The sequence below is a fragment of the Pseudophryne corroboree genome, chromosome 7 (assembly GCF_028390025.1).
Source record: "Pseudophryne corroboree isolate aPseCor3 chromosome 7, aPseCor3.hap2, whole genome shotgun sequence".
NCBI lineage: Eukaryota > Metazoa > Chordata > Amphibia > Anura > Myobatrachidae > Pseudophryne > Pseudophryne corroboree.
This window is the reverse complement of record NC_086450.1, coordinates 251,199,857-251,222,650: the sequence shown is the minus strand read 5'-3', so window position 1 is coordinate 251,222,650 and position 22,794 is coordinate 251,199,857. Positions and strand designations below refer to the sequence as shown.

Here is a 22,794-nt window from a genome sequence, read left to right as displayed (position 1 = left end):
GGAGCCGTTCTGACCAGCGGAGCTGTGACAGAAAATGGCGCCGTGTGCTGAGGAGATAGGCCCCGCCCCTTTTTCGGCGGGTTCTTCTCCCGCTATTTTTCCAGTCAGGCAGGGGTTAAATATCTCCATATAGCCCCTATGGGCTATATGTGAGGTATTTTTAGCCTTGTATAAGGTTTATATTTGCCTCTCAGAGCGCCCCCCCCCAGCGCTCTGCACCCTCAGTGACTGCCCAGTGAAGTGTGCTGAGAGGAAAATGGCGCACAGCTGCAGTGCTGTGCGCTACCTTATGAAGACTGAGGAGTCTTCAGCCGCCGGTTTCCGGACCTCTTCACGCTTCAGCATCTGCAAGGGGGTCGGCGGCGCGGCTCCGGGACCGGACTCCACGGCTGGGCCTGTGTTCGATCCCTCTGGAGCTAATGGTGTCCAGTAGCCAAGCAGCAAATCCACTCTGCATGCAGGTGAGTTTACTACTTTCCCCCTAAGTCCCACGTTGCAGTGATCCTGTTGCCAGCAGGACTCACTGTAAAGAAAAAAAAAACCTAAACTAAACTTTCTCTAAGCAGCTCTTTAGGAGAGCCACCTAGATTGCACCCTTCTCGTTCGGGCACAAAATCTAACTGGAGTCTGGAGGAGGGTCATAGGGGGAGGAGCCAGTGCACACCACCTGACCTAGTAAAGCTTTACTTTTTTGTGCCCTGTCTCCTGCGGAGCCGCTATTCCCCATGGTCCTTTCAGGAACCCCAGCATCCACTTAGGACGATAGAGAAATAGAATTATCGGTAAGTAAATTCTTATTTTCTCTAACGTCCTAAGTGGATGCTGGGGACTCCGTAAGGACCATGGGGATTATACCAAAGCTCCCAAACGGGCGGGAGAGTGCGGATGACTCTGCAGCACCAAATGAGAGAACTCCAGGTCCTCCTCAGCCAGGATATCAATTTTGTAGAATTTTACAAACGTATTTGCTCCTGACCAAGTAGCTGCTCGGCAAAGTTGTAAAGCCGAGACCCCTCGGGCAGCCGCCCAAGATGAGCCCACCTTCCTTGTGGAGAGGGCATTTACAGATTTTTGGCTGTGGCAGGCCTGCCACAGAATGTGCAAGCTGAATTGTACTACAAATCCAACGAGCAATAGTCTGCTTAGAAGCAGGAGCACCCAGCTTGTTGGGTGCATACAGGATAAACAGCGAGTCAGATTTCCTGACTCCAGCCCTCCTGGAAACATATATTTTCAGGGCCCTGACAACGTCTAGCAACTTGGAGTCCTCCAAGTCCCTAGTAGCCGCAGGCACCACAAATAGGTTGGTTCAGGTGAAACGCTGAAACCACCTTAGGGAGAAACTGAGGACGAGTCCTCAATTCCGCCCTGTCCGAATGGAACATCAGATAAGGGCTTTTCTCTAACGTCCTAAGTGGATGCTGGGGACTCCGTAAGGACCATGGGGAATAGCGGCTCCGCAGGAGACTGGGCACATCTAAAGAAAGCTTTAGGACTAACTGGTGTGCACTGGCTCCTCCCCCTATGACCCTCCTCCAAGCCTCAGTTAGATTTCTGTGCCCGACGAGAAGGGTGCACACTAGGGGCTCTCCTGAGCTTCTTAGTGAAAGTTTTAGTTTAGGTTTGTTATTTTCAGTGAGACCTGCTGGCAACAGGCTCACTGCATCGAGGGACTAAGGGGAGAAGAAGCGAACTCACCTGCGTGCAGAGTGGATTGGGCTTCTTGGCTACTGGACATTAGCTCCAGAGGGACGATCACAGGTTCAGCCTGGATGGGTCCCGGAGCCGCGCAGCCGGCCCCCTTACAGAGCCAGAAGAGCGAAGAGGTCCGGAGAAAGCGGCGGCAGAAGACGTTCCTGTCTTCAAATAAGGTAGCGCACAGCACTGCAGCTGTGCGCCATTGCTCTCAGCACACTTCACACTCCGGTCACTGAGGGTGCAGGGCGCTGGGGGGGGCGCCCTGAGACGCAATAAAACATGACAGAAATACCTTACATGGCAAAAAATGCATCACATATAGCTCCTGGGCTATATGGATGCATTTAACCCCTGCCAGAATATACAAAAAACCGGGAGATAAGGCCGCCGAAAAGGGGGCGGGGCCTATCTCCTCAGCACACTGGCGCCATTTTCCCTCACAGCTCAGTTGGAGGGAAGCTCCCTGGCTCTTCCCTGCACTACAGAAAGGGTTAAAAAAAGAGAGGGGGGCACTATTTAGGCGCAGTATTAAAACATAAAGCAGCTATAAGGGGAAAAACACTTATATAAGGTTATCCCTGTATATATATAGCGCTCTGGTGTGTGCTGGCATACTCTCCCTCTGTCTCCCCAAAGGGCTAGTGGGGTCCTGTCCTCTATCAGAGCATTCCCTGTGTGTGTGTGCTGTGTGTCGGTACGTTTGTGTCGACATGTATGAGGAGAAAAATGATGTGGAGATGGAGCAGAGTGTCTGTAACAGTGATGTCACCCCCTAGGGGGTCGACACCTGAGTGGATGTACTGTTGAAAATTACGTGACAGTGTCAGCTCTATATAAAAAAAACAGTGGTTGACATGAGACAGCCGGCTACTCAGCTTGTGCCTGTCCAGACGTCTCATAGGCCGTCAGGGGCTCTAAAGCGGCCGTTACCTCAGATGGCAGATACAGACGCCGACACGGATATTGACTCCTGTGTCGACGGTGAAGAGACAACCGTGATTTCCAGTAGGGCCACACGTTACATGATTGAGACAATGGCAAATGTTTTTATACATTTTTGATAATACGAGTACCACCAAAAAGGGGTATTATGTTCGGTGAGGGAAAAACTACCTGTAGTTTTCCTGAATCTGAGAAATAAAATGAGGTGTGTGATGATGCGTGGGTTTCCCCCCGATAACAATTGATAATTTCTTAAAAAGTATTGGCTGCATACCCTTTCCCGCCAGAGGTTAGGGTGCGTTGGGAAACACCCCCTAGGGGGGATAAGGCGCTCACACGCTTGTAAGAACAAGGGCTCTACCCTCTCATGAGATGGCCGCCCTTAAGGATCCTGCTGATAGAAAGCAGGAGGGTATCCAAAAAGGTATTTACACACATACTGGTGTTATACTGCGACCAGCTATCGCCTCAGCCTGGAGGTGCAGTGCTGGGTGGGCATGGTCGGATTCCCTGACTGGAAATATTAGGATAGTATATTATTGCCTATAGAGCATTTAAAAGATGCATTTCTATATATGCATGATGCACAGCGGAATAATTGCCGACTGGCATCAAGTATAAGTGCGTTGTCCAATTCTACCAGTAAAATGGTCAGGTGATGCGGATTCCAAACGGCATTTGGAAGTATTGCCTTTGAAAGGGGACATTTGGGGTCGGTCTTTTAGACCTGGTGCCACGGCAACAGCTGGGAAATCCACGTTTGTACCCTAGGTCGCCTCTCAAAATAAGACGCCGTATTATCAGGCGCAGTCCTTTGTTGGCAAGCGGACAAAAGGTTCCTCTTTTCTGCTCGTGACAGAGGGAGAGGAAAAAGGCTGCAGAGATCAGCCAGTTCCCAGGAACAGAAACCCTTTCCCGCCTCTGCCAAGCCCTCAGTATGACGCTAGGGCTTTACAAGCTCAGGCACGGTGGGGGCCCGTTCTCAATGAATTTCAGTGCGCAGTGGGCTCACTCGCAAGTAGACCCCTGGATCCTTCAGGTAATAACTCAGGGGTACATATTGGAATTCGAGACGTCTCCCCCTCGCAGTTTCCAAAAGTCGGCTTTACCGACGTCTCCCTCTGATAGGGAGGCAGTTTTGGAAGCCATTCACAAGCTGTATTCCCAGCAGGTGATAATCAAGGTACCCCTCCTGCAACAGGGAACGGGGTATTATTCCACACTATTGTGGTACCGAAGCCAGACGGCTCGGTGAGACCGATTCTAAATCTACAATCTAAAATCTTTGAACACTTACATACAGAGGTTCAAATTCAAGATTGAGTCACTCAGAGCAGTGATTGCGAACCTGGAAGAAGGGGACTACATGATGTCTCGGGACATCAAGGATGCTTACCTTCATGTCAAAATTTACCCTTCTCACCAAGGGTACCTCAGGTTATGGTACAGAACTGTCACTATCAGTTCAGACGCTGCCGTAGGGATGGTCCACGGCACCCCAGGTCTTTACCAAGGTAATGGCCGAAATGATATCCCTTCGAAGGAAGGAAATTTTAGTTATCCCTTACTTGGACGATTCCCTGATAAGGGTAAGATCCAGGGAACAGTTGGAGGTCGGTGTAGCACTATCTCAGGTAGTGTTGCGGCAGCACGATTGGATTCTCAATATTCCTAAATCGCAGCTGGTTCCGACGACTTGTCGTCTGTTTCCTAGGGATGATCCTGGACACAGTCCAGAAAAAAGGTGTTTCTCCCGGAAGAGAAAGCCAGGGAGTTATCTGAGCTAATCAGGAACCTCCTAAAACCGAACCAAGTCTCAGTGCATCAATGCACAAGGGTTCTGGGTAAAAATGGTGGCTTCCTACGAAGCAATCCCATTCGTTAGATTCCACGCAAGAACTTTCCAGTGGAACCTACTGGACAAATGGTCCGGGTCGCATTTTCAGATGCATCAGCGGATAACCCTGTCACCAAGGACAAGGGTATCCATCCTGTGGTGGTTGCAGAGTGCTCATCTTCTAGAGGGCCGCAGATTCGGCATTCAGGACTGGGTCCTGATGACCACGGATGCCAGCCTGCGAGGCTTGGGAGCAGTCACACAGGGAAGGAATATCCAGGGCTTAGGGTCAAGCCTGGATACATCACTTCACATAAATATCCTGAAGCTAAGGGCCATTTACAATGCTCTAAGCTTAGCGAGACCTCTGCTTCAAGGTCAGCCGGTGTTGATCCAGTCGGACAACATCATGGCAGTCACCCACGTAAACAGACAGGGTGACACAAGAAGCAGGAGGGCAATGGCAGAAGCTGCAAGGATTCTTCGCTGGGCGGAAAATCATGTGATAGCACTGTCAACAGTATTCATTCCGGGAGTGGACAACTGGGAAGCAGACTTCCTCAGCACGACCTCCACCCGGGAGAGTGGGGACTTCACCCAGAAGTCGTCCACATGATTAAAAAACTCGACAGGTATTGCGCCAGGTCAAGAGACCCTCAGGCAATAGTTGTAGACGCTCTGGTAACACCGTGGGTGTACCAGTCAGTGTATGTGTTCCCTCCTCTGCCTCTCATACTCAAGGTACTGAGATTGATAAGATGGAGAGGAGAAAGCACTATATTCGTGGCTCCGGATTGGCCAAGAAGGACTTGGTAACCGGAACTTCAAGAGATGCTCACGGAGGATCCGTGGCCTCTACCTCTAAGAAGGGACCTGCTCCAGCAAGGACCCTGTCTGTTCCAAGACTTACCGCGGCTGCGTTTGACGGCATGGCGGTTGAACACCGGATCCTGAAGGAAAAAAAGGCATTCCGGATGAAGTCATCCCTATCCTGATCAAAAGCCAGGAAGGATGTAACCGCAAAAACATTATCACCGCAATTGGCGAAAATATGTTGCGTAGTGCGAGGCCAGTAAGGCCCGACGGAGGAAATTCAACTGGGTCGATTCCTACATTCCTGCAAACAGGAGTGTCTATGGGCCTGAAATTGGGGTCCATTAAGGTTCAGATTTCGGCCCTGTCAATTTTCTTCCAAAAAAGAACTAGCTTCAGTCCCTGAAGTTTAGACGTTTGTAAAAGGGGTACTGCATATACAGCCTCCTGTTGTGCCTCCAGTGGCAATTTGGGATCTCAATGTAGTTTGGGTTCCAAAAGTCACATTGTTTTGAACCACTTAAATCTGTGGAGTTAAAATATCTCACATGGAAAGTGGTCATGCTGTTGGCCCTGGCCTGGGCCAGGCGCGTGTCAGAATTGGCGGCTTTATCCTGTAAAAGCCCTTATCTGATTTTCCATTCGGACAGGGCGGAATTGAGGACTAGTCCTCAGTTTCTCCCTAAGGTGGTTCCAGCGTTTTCACCTGAACCAACCTATTGTGGTGCCTGCGGCTACTAGGGACTTGGAGGAATCCAAGTTGCTGGATGTTGTCAGGGCCCTGAAAATATGTTTCCAGGACGGCTGGAGTCACGAAATCTGACTCGCTGTTTATCCTGTATGCACCCAACATGCTGGGTGCTCCTGCTTCTAAGCAGACTATTGCTCGTTGGATTTGTAGTACAATTCAGCTTGCACATTCTGTGGCAGGCCTGCCACAGCTAAAATCTGTAAAAGCCCGTTCCACAAGGAAAGTGGGCTCATCTTGGGCGGCTGCCCGAGGGGTCTCGGCTTTACAACTTTGCCAAGCAGCTACTTGGTCAGGGGCAAACACGTTTGCTAAATTCTACAAATTTGATACCCTGGCTGAGGAGGACCTGGAGTTCTCTCATTCGGTGCTGCAGAGTCATCCGCACTCTCCCGCCCGTTTGGGAGCTTTGGTATAATCCCCATGGTCCTTACGGAGTCCCCAGCATCCACTTAGGACGTTAGAGAAAATAAGAATTTACTTACCGATAATTCTATTTCTCATAGTCCGTAGTGGATGCTGGGCGCCCATCCCAAGTGCGGATTGTCTGCAATACTTGTACATAGTTATTGTTACAAAAATCGGGTTATTATTGTTGGGAGCCATCTTTTCAGAGGCTCCTCTGTTATCATACTGTTAACTGGGTTCAGATCACAAGTTATACGGTGTGATTTGTGTGGCTGGTATGAGTCTTACCCGGGATTCAAAATCCTTCCTTATTGTGTACGCTCGTCCGGGCACAGTATCCTAACTGAGGCTTGGAGGAGGGTCATAGGGGGAGGAGCCAGTGCACACCAGTTAGTCCTAAAGCTTTCTTTAGATGTGCCCAGTCTCCTGCGGAGCCGCTATTCCCCATGGTCCTTACGGAGTCCCCAGCATCCACTACGGACTATGAGAAATAGAATTATCGGTAAGTAAATTCTTATTTTTCAGGATAAAGCCGCCAATTCTGACACGTGCCTGGCCCAGGCCAGGGCCAACAGCATGACCACTTTCCATGTGAGATATTTTAACTCCACAGATTTAAGTGGTTCAAACCAATGTGACTTTTGGAACCCAAAACTACACTGAGATCCCAAAGTGCCACTGGAGGCACAAAAGGAGGCTGTATATGCAGTACCCCTTTTACAAACGTCTGAACTTCAGGGACTGAAGCTAGTTCTTTTTGGAAGAAAATTGACAGGGCCGAAATTTGAACCTTAATGGACCCCAATTTCAGGCCCATAGACACTCCTGTTTGCAGGAAATGTAGGAATCGACCCAGTTGAATTTCCACCGTCGGGCCTTACTGGCCTCGCACCACGCAACATATTTTCGCCAATTGCGGTGATAATGTTTTTGCGGTTACATCCTTCCTGGCTTTGATCAGGATAGGGATGACTTCATCCGGAATGCCTTTTTTCCTTCAGGATCCGGCGTTCAACCGCCATGCCGTCAAACGCAGCCGCGGTAAGTCTTGGAACAGACAGGGTCCTTGCTGGAGCAGGTCCCTTCTTAAAGGTATAGGCCACGGATCCTCCGTGAGCATCTCTTGAAGTTCCGGTTACCAAGTCCTTCTTGGCCAATCCGGAGCCACGAATATAGTGCTTACTCCTCACCATCTTATCAATCTCAGTACCTTGGGTATGAGAGGCAGAGGAGGGAACACATACCCTGACTGGTACACCCACGGTGTTACCAGAGCGTCTACAGCTATTGCCTGAGGGTCCCTGGACCTGGCGCAATACCTGTTGAGTTTTTCCCAACGGTTTCTAATCATGTGGAAGACTTCTGGGTGAAGTCCCCACTCTCCCGGGTGGAGGTCGTGCTGAGGAAGTCTGCTTCCCAGTTGTCCACTCCCGGAATGAATACTGCTGACAGTGCTATCACATGATTTTCCGCCCAGCGAAGAATCCTTGCAGCTTCTGCCATTGCCCTCCTGCTTCTTGTGTCACCCTGTCTGTTTACGTGGGTGACTGCCGTGATGTTGTCCGACTGGATCAACACCGGCTGACCTTGAAGCAGAGGTCTTGCTAAGCTTAGAGCATTGTAAATGTCCCTTAGCTTCAGGATATTTATGTGAAGTGATGTCTCCAGGCTTGACCATAAGTCCTGGATATTCCTTCCCTGTGTGACTGCTCCCCAGCCTCGCAGGCTGGCATCCGTGGTTACCAGGACCCAGTCCTGAATGCCGAATCTGCGGCCCTCTAGAAGATGAGCACTCTGCAACCACCACAGGAGGGACACCCTTGTCCTTGGTGACAGGGTTATCCGCTGATGCATCTGAAGATGCGACCCGGACCATTTGTCCAGCAGGTCCCACTGGAAAGTTCTTGCGTGGAATCTGCCGAATGGGATTGCTTCGTAGGAAGCCACCATTTTACCCAGAACCCTTGTGCATTGATGCACTGAGACTTGGCTCGGTTTTAGGAGGTTCCTGACTAGCTCGGATAACTCCCTGGCTTTCTCCTCCGGGAGAAACACCTTTTTCTGGACTGTGTCCAGGATCATCCCTAGGAACAGAAGACAAGTCGTCGGAACCAGCTGCGATTTTGGAATATTGAGAATCCAACCGTGCTGCAGCAACACTACCTGAGATAGTGCTACACCGACCTCCAACTGTTCCCTGGATCTTACCCATATCAGGGAATTGTCCAAGTAAGGGATAACTAAAATTCCCTTCCTTTGAAGGAATATCATCATTTCGGCCATTACCTTGGTAAAGACCCGGGGTGCCGTGGACCATCCATACGGCAGCGTCTGAACTGATAGTGACCGTTCTGTACCATAAACCTGAGGTACCCTTGGTGAGAAGGGTAAATTTTGACATGAAGGTAAACATCCTTGATGTCCCGAGACATCATGTAGTCCCCTTCTTCCAGGTTCGCAATCACTGCTCTGAGTGACTCAATCTTGAATTTGAACCTCTGTATGTAAGTGTTCAAAGATTTTAGATTTAGAATCGGTCTCACCGAGCCGTCTGGCTTCGGTACCACAACAATGTGGAATAATACCCCGTTCCCTGTTGCAGGAGGGGTATCTTGATTATCACCTGCTGGGAATACAGCTTGTGAATGGCTTCCAAAACTGTCTCCCTGTCAGAAGGAGACATCGGTAAAGCCGACTTTAGGAAACGGCGAGGGGGAGACGTCTCGAATTCTAATTTGTACCCCTGAGATATCACCTGAAGGATCCAGGGGTCTACTCGCGAGTGAGCCCACTGCGCGCTGAAATTCATTGAGACGGGCCCCCCACCGTGCCTGATTCTGCTTGTAAAGCCCCAGCGTATACTGAGGGCTTGGCAGAGGCGGGAGAGGGTTTCTGTTCCTGGGAACTGGCTGATTTCTGCAGCCTTTTTCCTCTCCCTCTGTCACGGGGCAGAAATGAGGAACCTTTTGCCCGCTTATCCACGAAAAGACTGCGCCTGATAATACGGCGTCTTCTCATGTTGAGAGGCGACCTGGGGTACAAACGTGGATTTCCCAGCTGTTGCCGTGGCCACCAGGTCTGAAAGACCGACCCCAAATAACTCCTCCCCTTAATAAGGCAATACTTCTAAATGCCGTTTGGAATACGCATCACCTGACCACTGACGTGTCCATAACCCTCTACTGGTAGAAATGGACAACGCACTTAGACTTGATGCCAGTCGGCAAATATTCCGCTGTGCATCACGCATATATAGAAATGCATCTTTCAAATGCTCTATAGGCAAAAATATACTGTCCCTATCTAGGGTATCAATATTTTCAGTCAGGGAATCGGACCACGCCAACCCAGCACTGCACATCCAGGCTGAGGCGATTGCTGGTCGCAGTATAACACCAGTATGTGTGTAAATACATTTTAGGATACCCTCCTGCTTTCTATCAGCAGGATCCTTAAGGGCGGCCATCTCAGGAGAGGATAGAGCCCTTACAAGCGTGTGAGCGCTTTATCCACCCTAGGGGGTGTTTCCCAACGCACCCTAACCTCTGGCGGGAAAGGATATAATGCCAATAACATTTTAGAAATTATCAGTTGTTATCGGGGGAAACCCACGCATCATCACACACCTCATTTAATTTCTCAGATTCAGGAAAACTACAGGTAGTTTTTCCTCACCGAACATAATACCCCTTTTTTGGTGGTACTCGTATTATCAGAAATGTGTAAAACATTTTTCATTGCCTCAATCATGTAACGTGTGGCCCTACTGGAAGTCACATTTGTCTCTTCACCGTCGACACTGGAGTCAGTATCCGTGTCGGCGTCTATATCTGCCATCTGAGGTAACGGGCGCTTTAGAGCCCCTGACGGCCTATGAGACGTCTGGACAGGCACAAGCTGAGTAGCCGGCTGTCTCATGTCAACCACTGTCTTTTATACAGAGCTGACACTGTCACGTAATTTCTTCCAACAGTTCATCCACTCAGGTGTCGACCTCCTAGGGGGTGACATCACTATTACAGGCAATCTGCTCCGTCTCCACATCATTTTTCTCCTCATACATGTCGACACAAAAGTACCGACATACAGCACACACACAGGGAATGCTCTGATAGAGGACAGGACCCCACTAGCCCTTTGGGGAGACAGAGGGAGAGTTTGCCAGCACACACCAGAGCGCTATATATATACAGGGATAACCTTATATAAGTGTTTTTCCCCTTATAGCTGCTGCTATTTTCCCCTTATAGCTGTTAATACTGCGCATAATTTGTGCCCCCCTCTCTTTTTTAACCCTTTCTGTAGTGTAGTGACTGCAGGGGAAAGCCAGGGAGCTTCCCTCCAACGGATCTGTGAGGGAAAATGGCGCCAGTGTGCTGAGGAGATAGGCTCCGCCCCCTTATCGGCGGCCTTATCTCCCGTTTTTTTATGTATTTTGGCAGGGGTTAAATGCATCCATATAGCCCAGGAGCTATATATGATGCATTTTTTGCCATCCAAGGTGTTTATTATTGCGTCTCAGGGCGCCCCCCCCAGCGCCCTGCACCCTCAGTGACCGGAGTGTGAAGTGTGCTGAGAGCAATGGCGCACAGCTGCAGTGCTGTGCGCTACCTTGTTGAAGACAGGACGTCTTCTGCCGCCGATTTTCCGGACCTCTTCTGCCTTCTGGCTCTGTAAGGGTGCCGGCGGCGCGGCTCTGGGACCCATCCAAGCTGGGCCTGTGATCGTCCCTCTGGAGCTAATGTCCAGTAGCCTAAGAAGCCCAATCCACTCTGCACGCAGGTGAGTTCGCTTCTTCTCCCCTTAGTCCCTCGATGCAGTGAGCCTGTTGCCAGCAGGTCTCACTGAAAATAAAAAACCTAAACTAAAACTTTCACTAAGAAGCTCAGGAGAGCCCCTAGTGTGCACCCTTCTCGTTCGGGCACAGAGATCTAACTGAGGCTTGGAGGAGGGTCATAGGGGGAGGAGCCAGTGCACACCAGATAGTCCTAAAGCTTTCTTTAGATGTGCCCAGTCTCCTGCGGAGCCGCTATTCCCCATGGTCCTTACGGAGTCCCCAGCATCCACTTAGGACGTTAGAGAAATATAAGTTTTTCTCCTTATTATGAAATGTAATAGTCTCCCTCCCTTTGGATTCCAACGGTTTTTGATACATATGATTATATTAATTTAAAAAGAAATGTCTAAGAGAAATGTGATACCAATTGATGTTTCTTTTGCTCTTTTGTTCTCTTCCTGTTCTTCCTCCATCTACACCACCAGCAACGACCTGTACCCCTGATGAAGTCCATAGCGGAACAAAATGCGTTGGGTTTTATACATATATGTGTATTAGTACTATGTTTTGGTACAAATGAGCATTGTACTTATGAAACATTTTATTATTGTACGATAATTTTAATGTCGTTTTATTAAAACTTTTGTCCTTCGGGTCACGCTGGTTTGATTGTCATTTGAATTATCAGTATTGTTGTACACCCTCTGAATACTGTACTTATATTCTATTTTTATCTCCCACTAGCAGGGAGATTGTTCCTGAGGTGCTGCCCTATTTATTACATCGCGAGTAAAGGGTATTGTTGTTGTTTTTTATATATATATATATATATATATATATATATATATATATATATATATATATATATATATATATATATATATATAATCAAAAGTCATACCGGCACTCCCAGAGGTAAAACAGATTCCTTTGCTGCGGTGCCCTCCAAGTCAGCAATGTGACAAACGTAGATAATGGAGAAACGGCGGCACTCAAGCAGGCTTAATCGTTGTGAGGATAAAATTTCCTTTAATCACCTACATGTTTCGGGGAAAATCACCCCGTCCTCAGGGCTCAGACAACAATAAAAACATGTGTATATAACACTTAAATACACCACAGACAAAACGACAATAATACAAAGATTGTACTCACCTGTCCTCACGGCGCTGCCGCCCATCCGCACATGCTGCACGCTTCCGTGTCGCTGAGTGGTGACGTCACGGTGCGCCGCGGGACAGGGAGATCGTCATAGCAACAAACAGTAAACAGTTACAGGCATCCATAACGCCTGTATAAAAAAACATAATACATTAAAGAGACAACACATTTAAAATACATATAAATCACCGCCAATGGAGAGGTCCCAGCAACACATAATCCAAGTATTTTAACTACCTCAGTAAAGACATATTGAATGCTTCTATTGTTAATCATACAAAGTACAATTAGCAATTTAGAAAATAATAAATACAGGTGACCGACCCCACATAAAAGTATATAATAATAATAATATTTGGCCCTAAAGTAGACATTGGATGCCCAGATTCTCATTAAGGCCACCGGGCGATAATGTACCCAACTTGAAGATCCAACGGGACTCCTTCTGCAAGAGTAATCTATCCCTATTGCCACCCCTCAAAGAAATAGGGGTATGATCAATAAGGATAGCCCGAATGCTAGCCACCCCATGCTTAGCTGTCAAACAGTGACGTGCAAAGGGCTGGTCACTCGTGCCCTTCTCAAACGCTTTTTTGATGGCACTCCTGTGAAGTGCCATCCGTTCCCTAAATTGTCGTATGGTTTTGCCTATATAGGCTAGACCACATGGGCATGTAAGTAAATAAATTACATGGGTGGTAGTACACGTTAGGCGATATCTAATAGGGATCTTCTGGCCCGTTTGAGGGTGATTGAAAGTAGTGCCAGTTTGTAGGGTGTTACATGTGGCACATCCAAGGCACCTATAGCACCCCATCTTAGGTCTAAGAAAATGGGATTGGTTACATTTAGCCATATTAGTCACATCCAGGCGAACAATATGGTCCCCTATATTGCTGCCCCTGGTATGACTAGGAAGTAGTCTAGTGTTGGATAGACTACTCAGGGCAGTATCTGTTTGTATAATGGGCCATAATTGTTTGGCCTTGCTTACTATTCTTTTAGAGCTTGTGGTGAACCTGCTCACCCATGGTAATCTATCGGCCTCTGGATTCAGATCAGCTCTGGGGTTCAATAGTTGTTGTCTAGGGATACGGAGGACTGCCTCCTTAGATTTCTCAAGATCCCTGATCGGATACCCCCTTTGTGCAAATCTCATTAACATTGCATTAAGGGCCATATCAGTTTCCTGAGGGTCCGATGTGATACGCCGTACCCGCAGGAATTGCGAGTACGGCAACCCTTTCTTAAGTGCCAATGGATGAAAACTTTGATGATTCAAAAACGTATTCCTGTCGGTGTTTTTAACAAAAAGGGAGGTACTGAGCTGACCAGAACTAAGAGTACTATTAGATATCGCCTAACGTGTACTACCACCCATGTAATTTATTTACTTACATGCCCATGTGGTCTAGCCTATATAGGCAAAACCATACGACAATTTAGGGAACGGATGGCACTTCACAGGAGTGCCATCAAAAAAGCGTTTGAGAAGGGCACGAGTGACCAGCCCTTTGCACGTCACTGTTTGACAGCTAAGCATGGGGTGGCTAGCATTCGGGCTATCCTTATTGATCATACCCCTATTTCTTTGAGGGGTGGCAATAGGGATAGATTACTCTTGCAGAAGGAGTCCCGTTGGATCTTCAAGTTGGGTACATTATCGCCCGGTGGCCTTAATGAGAATCTGGGCATCCAATGTCTACTTTAGGGCCAAATATTATTATTATTATATACTTTTATGTGGGGTCGGTCACCTGTATTTATTATTTTCTAAATTGCTAATTGTACTTTGTATGATTAACAATAGAAGCATTCAATATGTCTTTACTGAGGTAGTTAAAATACTTGGATTATGTGTTGCTGGGACCTCTCCATTGGCGGTGATTTATATGTATTTTAAATGTGTTGTCTCTTTAATGTATTATGTTTTTTTATACAGGCGTTATGGATGCCTGTAACTGTTTACTGTTTGTTGCTATGACGATCTCCCTGTCCCGCGGCGCACCGTGACGTCACCACTCAGCGACACGGAAGCGTGCAGCATGTGCGGATGGGCGGCAGCGCCGTGAGGACAGGTGAGTACAATCTTTGTATTATTGTCGTTTTGTCTGTGGTGTATTTAAGTGTTATATACACATGTTTTTATTGTTGTCTGAGCCCTGAGGACGGGGTGATTTTCCCCGAAACATGTAGGTGATTAAAGGAAATTTTATCCTCACAACGATTAAGCCTGCTTGAGTGCCGCCGTTTCTCCATTATCTATATATATATATATATATATATATATATATATATATATACACACACACACTGCTCAAAAAAAATAAAAGGAACACTTAAACAACACATCCTAGATCTGAATGAATTAAATATTCTTATTAAATACTTTGTTCTTTACATAGTTGAATGTGCTGACAACAAAATCACACAGAAATTATCAATGGAAATCAAATTTATTAACCCATGGAGGTCTGGATTTGGAGTCACACTCAAAATTAAAGTGGAAAAACACACTACAGGCTGATCCAACTTTGATGTAATGTCCTTAAAACAAGTCAAAATGAGGCTCAGTAGTGTGTGTGGCCTCCACATGCCTGTATGACCTCCCTACAACACCTGGGCATGCTCCTGATGAGGTGGCGGCTGGTCTCCTGAGGGATCTCCTTCCAGACCTGGACTAAAGCATCCGCAAATCCTGGACAGTCTGTGGTGCAATGTGGCGTTGGTGGATGGAGCGAGACATGATGTCCCAGATGTGCTCAATTGGATTCAGGTCTGGGGAACGGGCGGGCCAGTCCATAGCATCAATGCCTTCGTCTTGCAGGAACTGCTGACACACTCCAGCCACATGAGGTCTAGCATTGTCTTGCATTAGGAGGAACCCAGGGCCAAACGCACCAGCATATGGTCTCACAAGGGGTCTGAGGATCTCATCTCGGTACCTAATGGCAGTCAGGCTACCTCTGGCGAGCACATGGAGGGCTGTGCGGCCCCCCAAAGAAATGCCACCCCACACCATTACTGACCCACTGCCAAACCGGTCATGCTGGAGGATGTTGCAGGCAGCAGAACGTTCTCCTTGGCGTCTCCAGACTCTGTTACGTCTGTCACATGTACTCAGTGAGAACCTGCTTTCATCTGTGAAGAGCACAGGGCGCCAGTGGCGAATTTGCCAATCTTGGTGTTCTCTGGCAAATGCCAAACGTCCTGCACGGTGTTGGGCTGTAAGCACAACTCCCACCTGTGGACGTCGGGCCCTCATACCACCCTCATGGAGTCTATTTCTGATCGTTTGAGTAGACACATGCACATTTGTGGCTTGCTGGAGGTCATTTTGCAGGGCTCTGGCAGTGCTCCTCCTGTTCCTCCTTGCACAAAGGCGGAGGTAGCGGTCCTGCTGCTGGGTTGTTGCCCTCCTACGGCCTCCTCCACGTCTCCTGATGTACTGGCCTGTCTCCTGGTAGCGCCTCCATGCTCTGGACACTACGCTGACAGACACAGCAAACCTTCTTGCCACAGCTCGCATTGTTCTGCCATCCTGGATGAGCTGCACTGCCTGAGCCACTTGTGTGGGTTGTAGACTCCGTCTCATGCTACCACTAGAGTGAAAGCAACGCCAGCTTTCAAAAGTGACCAAAACATCAGCCAGAAAGCATAGGAGCGGAGAAGTGGTCTGTGATCACCACCTGCAGAACAACTCCTTTATTGGTGGTGTCTTGCTAATTGCCTATAATTTCCACCTGTTGTCTATTCCATTTGCACAGCAGCATGTGAAATTGATTGTCAATCAGTGTTGCTTCCTAAGTGGACAGTTTGATTTCACAGACGTGTGATTGACTTGTAGTTACATTGTGTTGTTTAAGTGTTCCCTTTATTTTTTTGAGCAGTGTATATACATATACACACACACTATATGTACATACATATACTGATGGAGCCTCCCTCATTGTTGCAGTTGCTCCGTCCTAAACACAGTATTTGTTGCATCTTAGCTATAGCTCAGGTTGTTGGGGTGTTGCACGGGGAGGCTCGTTGAGGTGCGACAATATATACAGCATGCAAAACACATTCACCAATGGGTGGCTAATGCTCCACTAATCCAGTACTGTAGAGCGGCGGATGGATATACAGTAATCATACTGTAATAGTTTACTCTTAGCAAGCTCTGGCAAATGGCCAGTGACAACTGTAATGTTATACACACAGACCAACGGTCACATGGAGTGAGTCAATCAGGAATCTGAAGTGTATAGCGTACATTAAATAAAAGGGATCCTGTAGAAAATACTCCTCTGTCGGGACCATAAAAAATAAATCAATAAATAAAAATAGTGTATACAGACACAAACCAACTTGTTAAATCAATGGTCCATTGCTCAGTCTCAAAGATAAGACTCTCGTAATTTGAAGAGTCACACTTGTATATTTTATACTAAGTAGCATCTACATTTTTTTTTCTAATATTGACTGTCTATCTGTGTGCATGTCTGAGACTGTATACAAAGTATGACAGGACTTGTTTTAGCAAAATTATAAAAAAAAACCTGTGGATGCTAATCTTTACACAGATATGCAATACAAGTGTGTCCTTTCCGGGAATCGAACTCTAGATCACGGGCATGGCAAACATCGGTGATACCACTATGCCAAGCTGTGTAGAACTTTGAACTGTACTTTTCTTTGTGTGCATTGGAGATGCTGAGCCAGCCAATCTACAGATGTGTCCTCTTACATCCTTGCTGCAGTCACTCTAAACAGCCCTTGAAGTCACACCATGCTGCGGTGGGACTCAGTAGTGCCAATCGTCTTTGTTTGCAGTTTTCTCCGCAAAGTAATGTAATATAAGACACACAAGCAGCTTCTGCTGATTAAAGTGATATGCAGCATGCCTATAGTCTGTGTGTGACTGCGACTATATTTGTTTTTTTCTGGAAAACACTAACGTTTCATTTCGGATGCAGATAGAGCTGCTATTACACAAAAAATGGTGAAGTGCCTGGTAACCATCGGCAATACCACTAGGCCGACATAGCCACAGATATGTACAGTTAAGTAGTTCTTGTGCTGTAGTGTATTTCAATGGAGTCCTCACTCATACGCAATAGTGATTCTTGCACTATAATATTTTATTGGACACCTCACACATGCGCAATGGTGATTTTCAAAAGTGACATCTGGTGAACGATCGCTGGTATTACACTCACTGGTAACGATATATGCCACACTAAGCTCTATGCGCCACCTTGCAACCAGGCACACTGCGACTCCGTGATAGGGACAAAGGCCAAAGTCGGTATAGATGAGCGAGGCTCAATCTGCACACACATATGTACATACATTTACACACATATATGCATACACACGCACACACAGGCACTAAAAACATATAGATGAGTTTGTCTCCTCGGCTTTTTGAAAGAGACTGCATAATCTAAACGCACCAAGGTGCGCATCTGGGAAACTGCTGTACAATATGGGAATGCAGTTAATTTGGTGGGATTCTCTAGCAGTCAGGACTTTGTCACCCTCTGTCTCCTTGTAATTCAATGTACCCTGAATTGCTGAAACTCGGTAGGAGGCATAATCTACCTATGTTTTTAGCGGTTGTATAGTCCTGGTAAATGTGATACCTGTATATTAAAACCTAAATTGTGAGTTGCATACAGTATTGCACTAAATTTTCTTCAGTTCTTCACATGGTAGTTGTGGGGAGATTTTCTTCATTAATGAAAATGTTTATAAAGACATGCTGATATTGCCTATAAGTTAAAGACCTCAAGAGTATTATTATTCCTTATCTGAAAAGGTGGCGTGAAATGCTTTCATTTATGAATCTTGTCTATACGTAGCTGGAATAATGAGATCACTTTTCACATTTCTTTGGTCACTGGGTTGGTGGAAGGTAACATGGTAGGTAACAGGTTTCCCTCCAGCTGTTGTGGTACTATACAGCCCAGCCACAGTTTTAGCATGCCCTAAGTGCAAAACTGTGGCAGGCAGGGCATGTTGGTATGTGAAGTAACATAGCAGATGCAATGCCACACATTGTCTACCCCTGCTGTATATAAAAAAATAAAAAAAATAAAAATGTTACATTATACATGCTTAATTAAAAGTTTTTTTTTTTTTTTTTTATGGTGATATATTTTATAGTGTTTATTTGATAAAGAGTATTGACTTCATGTAATAAAATACAAAACCTTTGATTTTATGCTACAGAAAATAAAAATAAAAAACCACCATCAATAAGTCATATATACCCAAACAGTACAAACAGGAAGAAAAAAAACAGGGTTAATTAATGCATGCTGTGGAGAGAAACTGTGGTAGGAGAATTAGAAGTATGAAGCAGCATGTGACTGTGGACCAAAACACAGATCTAGCCCTGCCAAAGAATCTCACTTTAAATGAATTTAAACTAATATATTACTAAAATATTCCTAAACATTATATTATGCTCTGTAAGGTCTTTATGTACAAAACAAAAAAGGTAGGTACTCACCTGCTTGGAAAATATTTATTGCTATTCAAAAGACATGCGGCACCGTCAAGCGTGTGTCTTGTGTAATCTATAGCAGGGCACTAAAAACGCACAAAAAAATTAAATTAGTAATAAGAGGTGATTCTCCTTTTTATTACTTATGCCAGCATTAAATGACAAAATGAAACATAAAGCTAATAACAAAATAGGTGGCGAAAGACAGAAAAATAATTAATTTGAAAAATGTGCTGAGAGCAGAAAAGAGCGTAACAACTACCTTGGGGCTGCTTGTGGATCTATAATTGATAAGCTATACGTGACTCAACCCGCAGCTAACTGAAACTTCCTCTTTTAATGCAAGATACAGTATGAAAAAGTTGCTCCATAATTATTATAATTGTAACCAGTTATTTATATAGCACACACATATTCCGCCGTGCTTTAGAGAATATTTGGCCATTCACATCACTCCCTGCCCCAGTGGAGCTTACAATCTATACTCCCTATCACAAGTACACGTAGACACATTCACGCTAGTTAATTTTGTTGGAAGCCAATTAAACTACTGGTATATTTTTGGAGTATAGGAAGAAATCAGAGTACCCGGGGGAAACACATGCAACTACGGAGAGAATATACAAGCTCCACACAGTTAGGGACATGGTGGGGATTCGAACCCATGACCTCAGTGCTGTGAGGCAGTAATGCTAACCATTAGACCATCTGTACTGCCCGCTGTTCATTCTTCAAGGGAGAGCTTTCAGGCTAGGAGTGCTTCCATCTTTCTGCTTTCCGATGCTCTGCCTCCATTCAGACGCCCTGATCTTAGCATAAGACTGTTAGGTTCGTCTGACTTTTTGTAATTACTTGAAGTTGACTGTGCATTTCACAAATGTATATCTTGCAGAAAAAAAGCTCTCAAGATATTTCTCAATAAATTCTAAAAAGATATCCGAATACCTCTGTGTACATACACATGCGTATCTCTCACTCACACACTATCTGTCTGTCTGTCTGTCTGTCTCTATATATATATATATATACACACACATATATATATATATATATATACACACACACACACACACACACACACACACATTTGATATTATATATACATACACATGCGTGGCTCTCTCTCGCTATATATATATATATATATATATATATACACACACATACACACACAATATATATATACACATATATAGATTATATATACATATACACACATGTTATATTATATATACATACACATGCGTGGCTCTCTCTCGCTATATATATATATATATATATATATATATATATATACACACACACACACACACACAATATATATATATATACACATATATAGATTATATATACATATACACACATGTTATATTATATATACATACACATGCGTATCGCTCTCTCTCTATATATATATATATATATATATATATATACATACACACGCACACACACACACACACTCACATACATACATACATATACACACACACCAATTATATATATTACTTTTCCCAGCAAAATAAAATGTACCAGCACCCATTTTATATGAAAGAAACAATGTTTTATTCTTCAACAAGAGTTCATAAGAAACAGTCCAGACAGCTGTTTCAACCAACAGTGGTTTTCTTCAGGGGCTGAGGAAAACCACTGTTTGTTGAAACAGCTGTAGGACTGTTTGTTAGGGACTCTTTTTGAAGAATAAAAAGAATAAAACATTGTTTCTTTCACCTAAAACTGATTGCTGGTACTTTTTTCTTTTGCTGGGAAAAGTGAATGTTATTATCAGTTCTTTATTACCCTGCACCGCCATTTTTTGACATTACTGAGTGCTGTCTTGACCGTTATATATATATATATATATATATATATGCGTATGACCGGCACTCCAACTAAAATGTATATAGATACCTGGGTGCCCTCCCGTGGCACTACAAGGCCCAGCAGACAGCACAGATTGGTGGGCGGCACTCCAAGGATTTGTAAAGAAAAGCAGCTACACAAGCTGAATAACTTCAACGTTTCAGACGCCTTTTATTTGCGCCTTTCGTCAGGATCTGACATCCTGACGAAAGGCGCAAATAAAAGGCGTCTGAAACGTTGAAGTTATTCAGCTTGTGTAGCTGCTTTTCTTTACAAATCCTTGGAGTGCCGCCCACCAATCTGTGCTATATATATATATATATATATATATATATATATATATATATATATATATATATATATATATATGTATGTATATATATATATATATATATATATATATATATGTATATATATATATATATATAAATAAAAAAAAAAAAAACAAGATTTATGGTAAGAACTTACCGTTGTTAAATCTTTCTGCGAGGTACACTGGGCTCCACAAGGATTCACATCGGGGTGTAGAGTAGGATCTTGATCCGAGGCACCAACAGGCTCAAAGCTTTTGACTATTCCCAAGATGCTCAGCGCCGCCTCCATGCACAGGGAGCTCAGTTTCGTTAACCAGCCCAATGTAGTAGCAGGTACCAGAGACGACAACCGCTCTTAGCCAAGTACACCACACTCTCACCACTGGAGAGGGTGTCAGCGGCTATGCCAATACCAACCCAAAGAGGCTAAGTGTGTCAGGGTGGGCGCCTTGTGGAGCCCAGTGTACCTCACAGAAGAGATTTAACAACGGTAAGTTCTAACCATAAATCTTGTTTTCTGCTGCGGGGTACACTAGGCTCCACAAGGATTCACATCGGGGATGTCCTAAAGCAGTACCTTATGGGATGGGACGCACTGTAGCGGGCACAAGAACCCGGCATCCAAAGGAAGCACCCTGGGAAGCGGCGGTATCGAAGGCATAAAACCTTATAAACGTGTTCCCTGAGGACCACGTAGCCGCCTTGCACAATTGTTCAAGGGCCGCACCACGGTGGGCCGCCCAAGAAGGTCTAACCAACCGAGTAGAATGGCCCTTAATGGTAACAGGAGCTGGACGACCAGCCTGTACATAAGCATGTGCAATCACCATTCTAATCCTTCTGGCCAGAGTCTGCTTGGAAGCAGGCCAGCCACGTTTGTGAAAAGCAAACAATACAAAGAGAATCAGAATGCCTAATGGAGGAAGTTCTCTTCACGTAGATACGGAGTGCCCATACCACATCCAAAGACCACTCTTTGGCAGACAACTCAGGAGAATTAAAGGCCGGAACCACAATCTCCTGGTTCAGTTGGAAGGAAGACACCACCTTAGGCAGACAACCTGGCCGTGTTCTAAGAACCGCCCGGTCTTGGTGAAAAATCAAATAGGGAGACTTACAGGATAAGGCACCCAAGTCTGAGACCCTTCTAGCTGACACAATAGCCAGCAAGAATAGGACCTTAAGGGAAAGCCACTTAAGGTCAGCAGATGCAAGAGGCTCAAATGGAGACCCTTGCAAAGCCTCAAAAACCACCAAATCCCAAGGGGCCACAGGCGGTACATAAGGAGGCTGAATCCGCAACACACCCTGAGTGAATTTATGGACATCAGGAAGGGTAGCAATTTTTCTCTGAAACCAAACCGACAAGGCAGAGATGTGAACCTTAAGGGAGGCCAGACGCAAGCCTAACTCTAGGCCTTGTTGTAGAAAGGCCAAGAGTTTGGCCGTACTAAACTTGAAAACGTCATGATTGCGAGACGCACACCAAGTCAAGTAAGCATTCCAGACCCTATGGTAGATGCGAGCAGAAGCCGGCTTACGGGCCTTCAACATAGTTTGAACGACCGCCTCATAAAAACCCTTGGCCCTCAGGATGAAGCCTCAAGGGCCATGCCGTCAAAGCCAGACGGGACAAATCCTGGTAAACACAAGGGCCCTGAACGAGCAGGTCTGGTCATTGTGAAGTAGAAGGGGACGATCCCACGAGAGACCCAGTAGATCGGAGAACCAGTG

The 22,794-nt window shown here is 45.7% G+C and overlaps 1 protein-coding gene across 3 annotated transcripts in view; it reads right to left on the bottom strand.

The window, feature by feature from the left end:
• Window positions 1–22,794, bottom strand: part of MOB4 (MOB family member 4, phocein) — a 307,243-nt gene that overhangs the window by 144,284 nt on the left and 140,165 nt on the right. For all 3 annotated transcript variants that reach the window (XM_063934094.1, XM_063934095.1, XM_063934096.1), the window contains exon 6: window positions 18,890–18,969. In XM_063934094.1, the coding sequence (XP_063790164.1) occupies window positions 18,890–18,969 (80 nt within the window). The remainder of the gene's footprint in view (window positions 1–18,889; window positions 18,970–22,794) is intronic.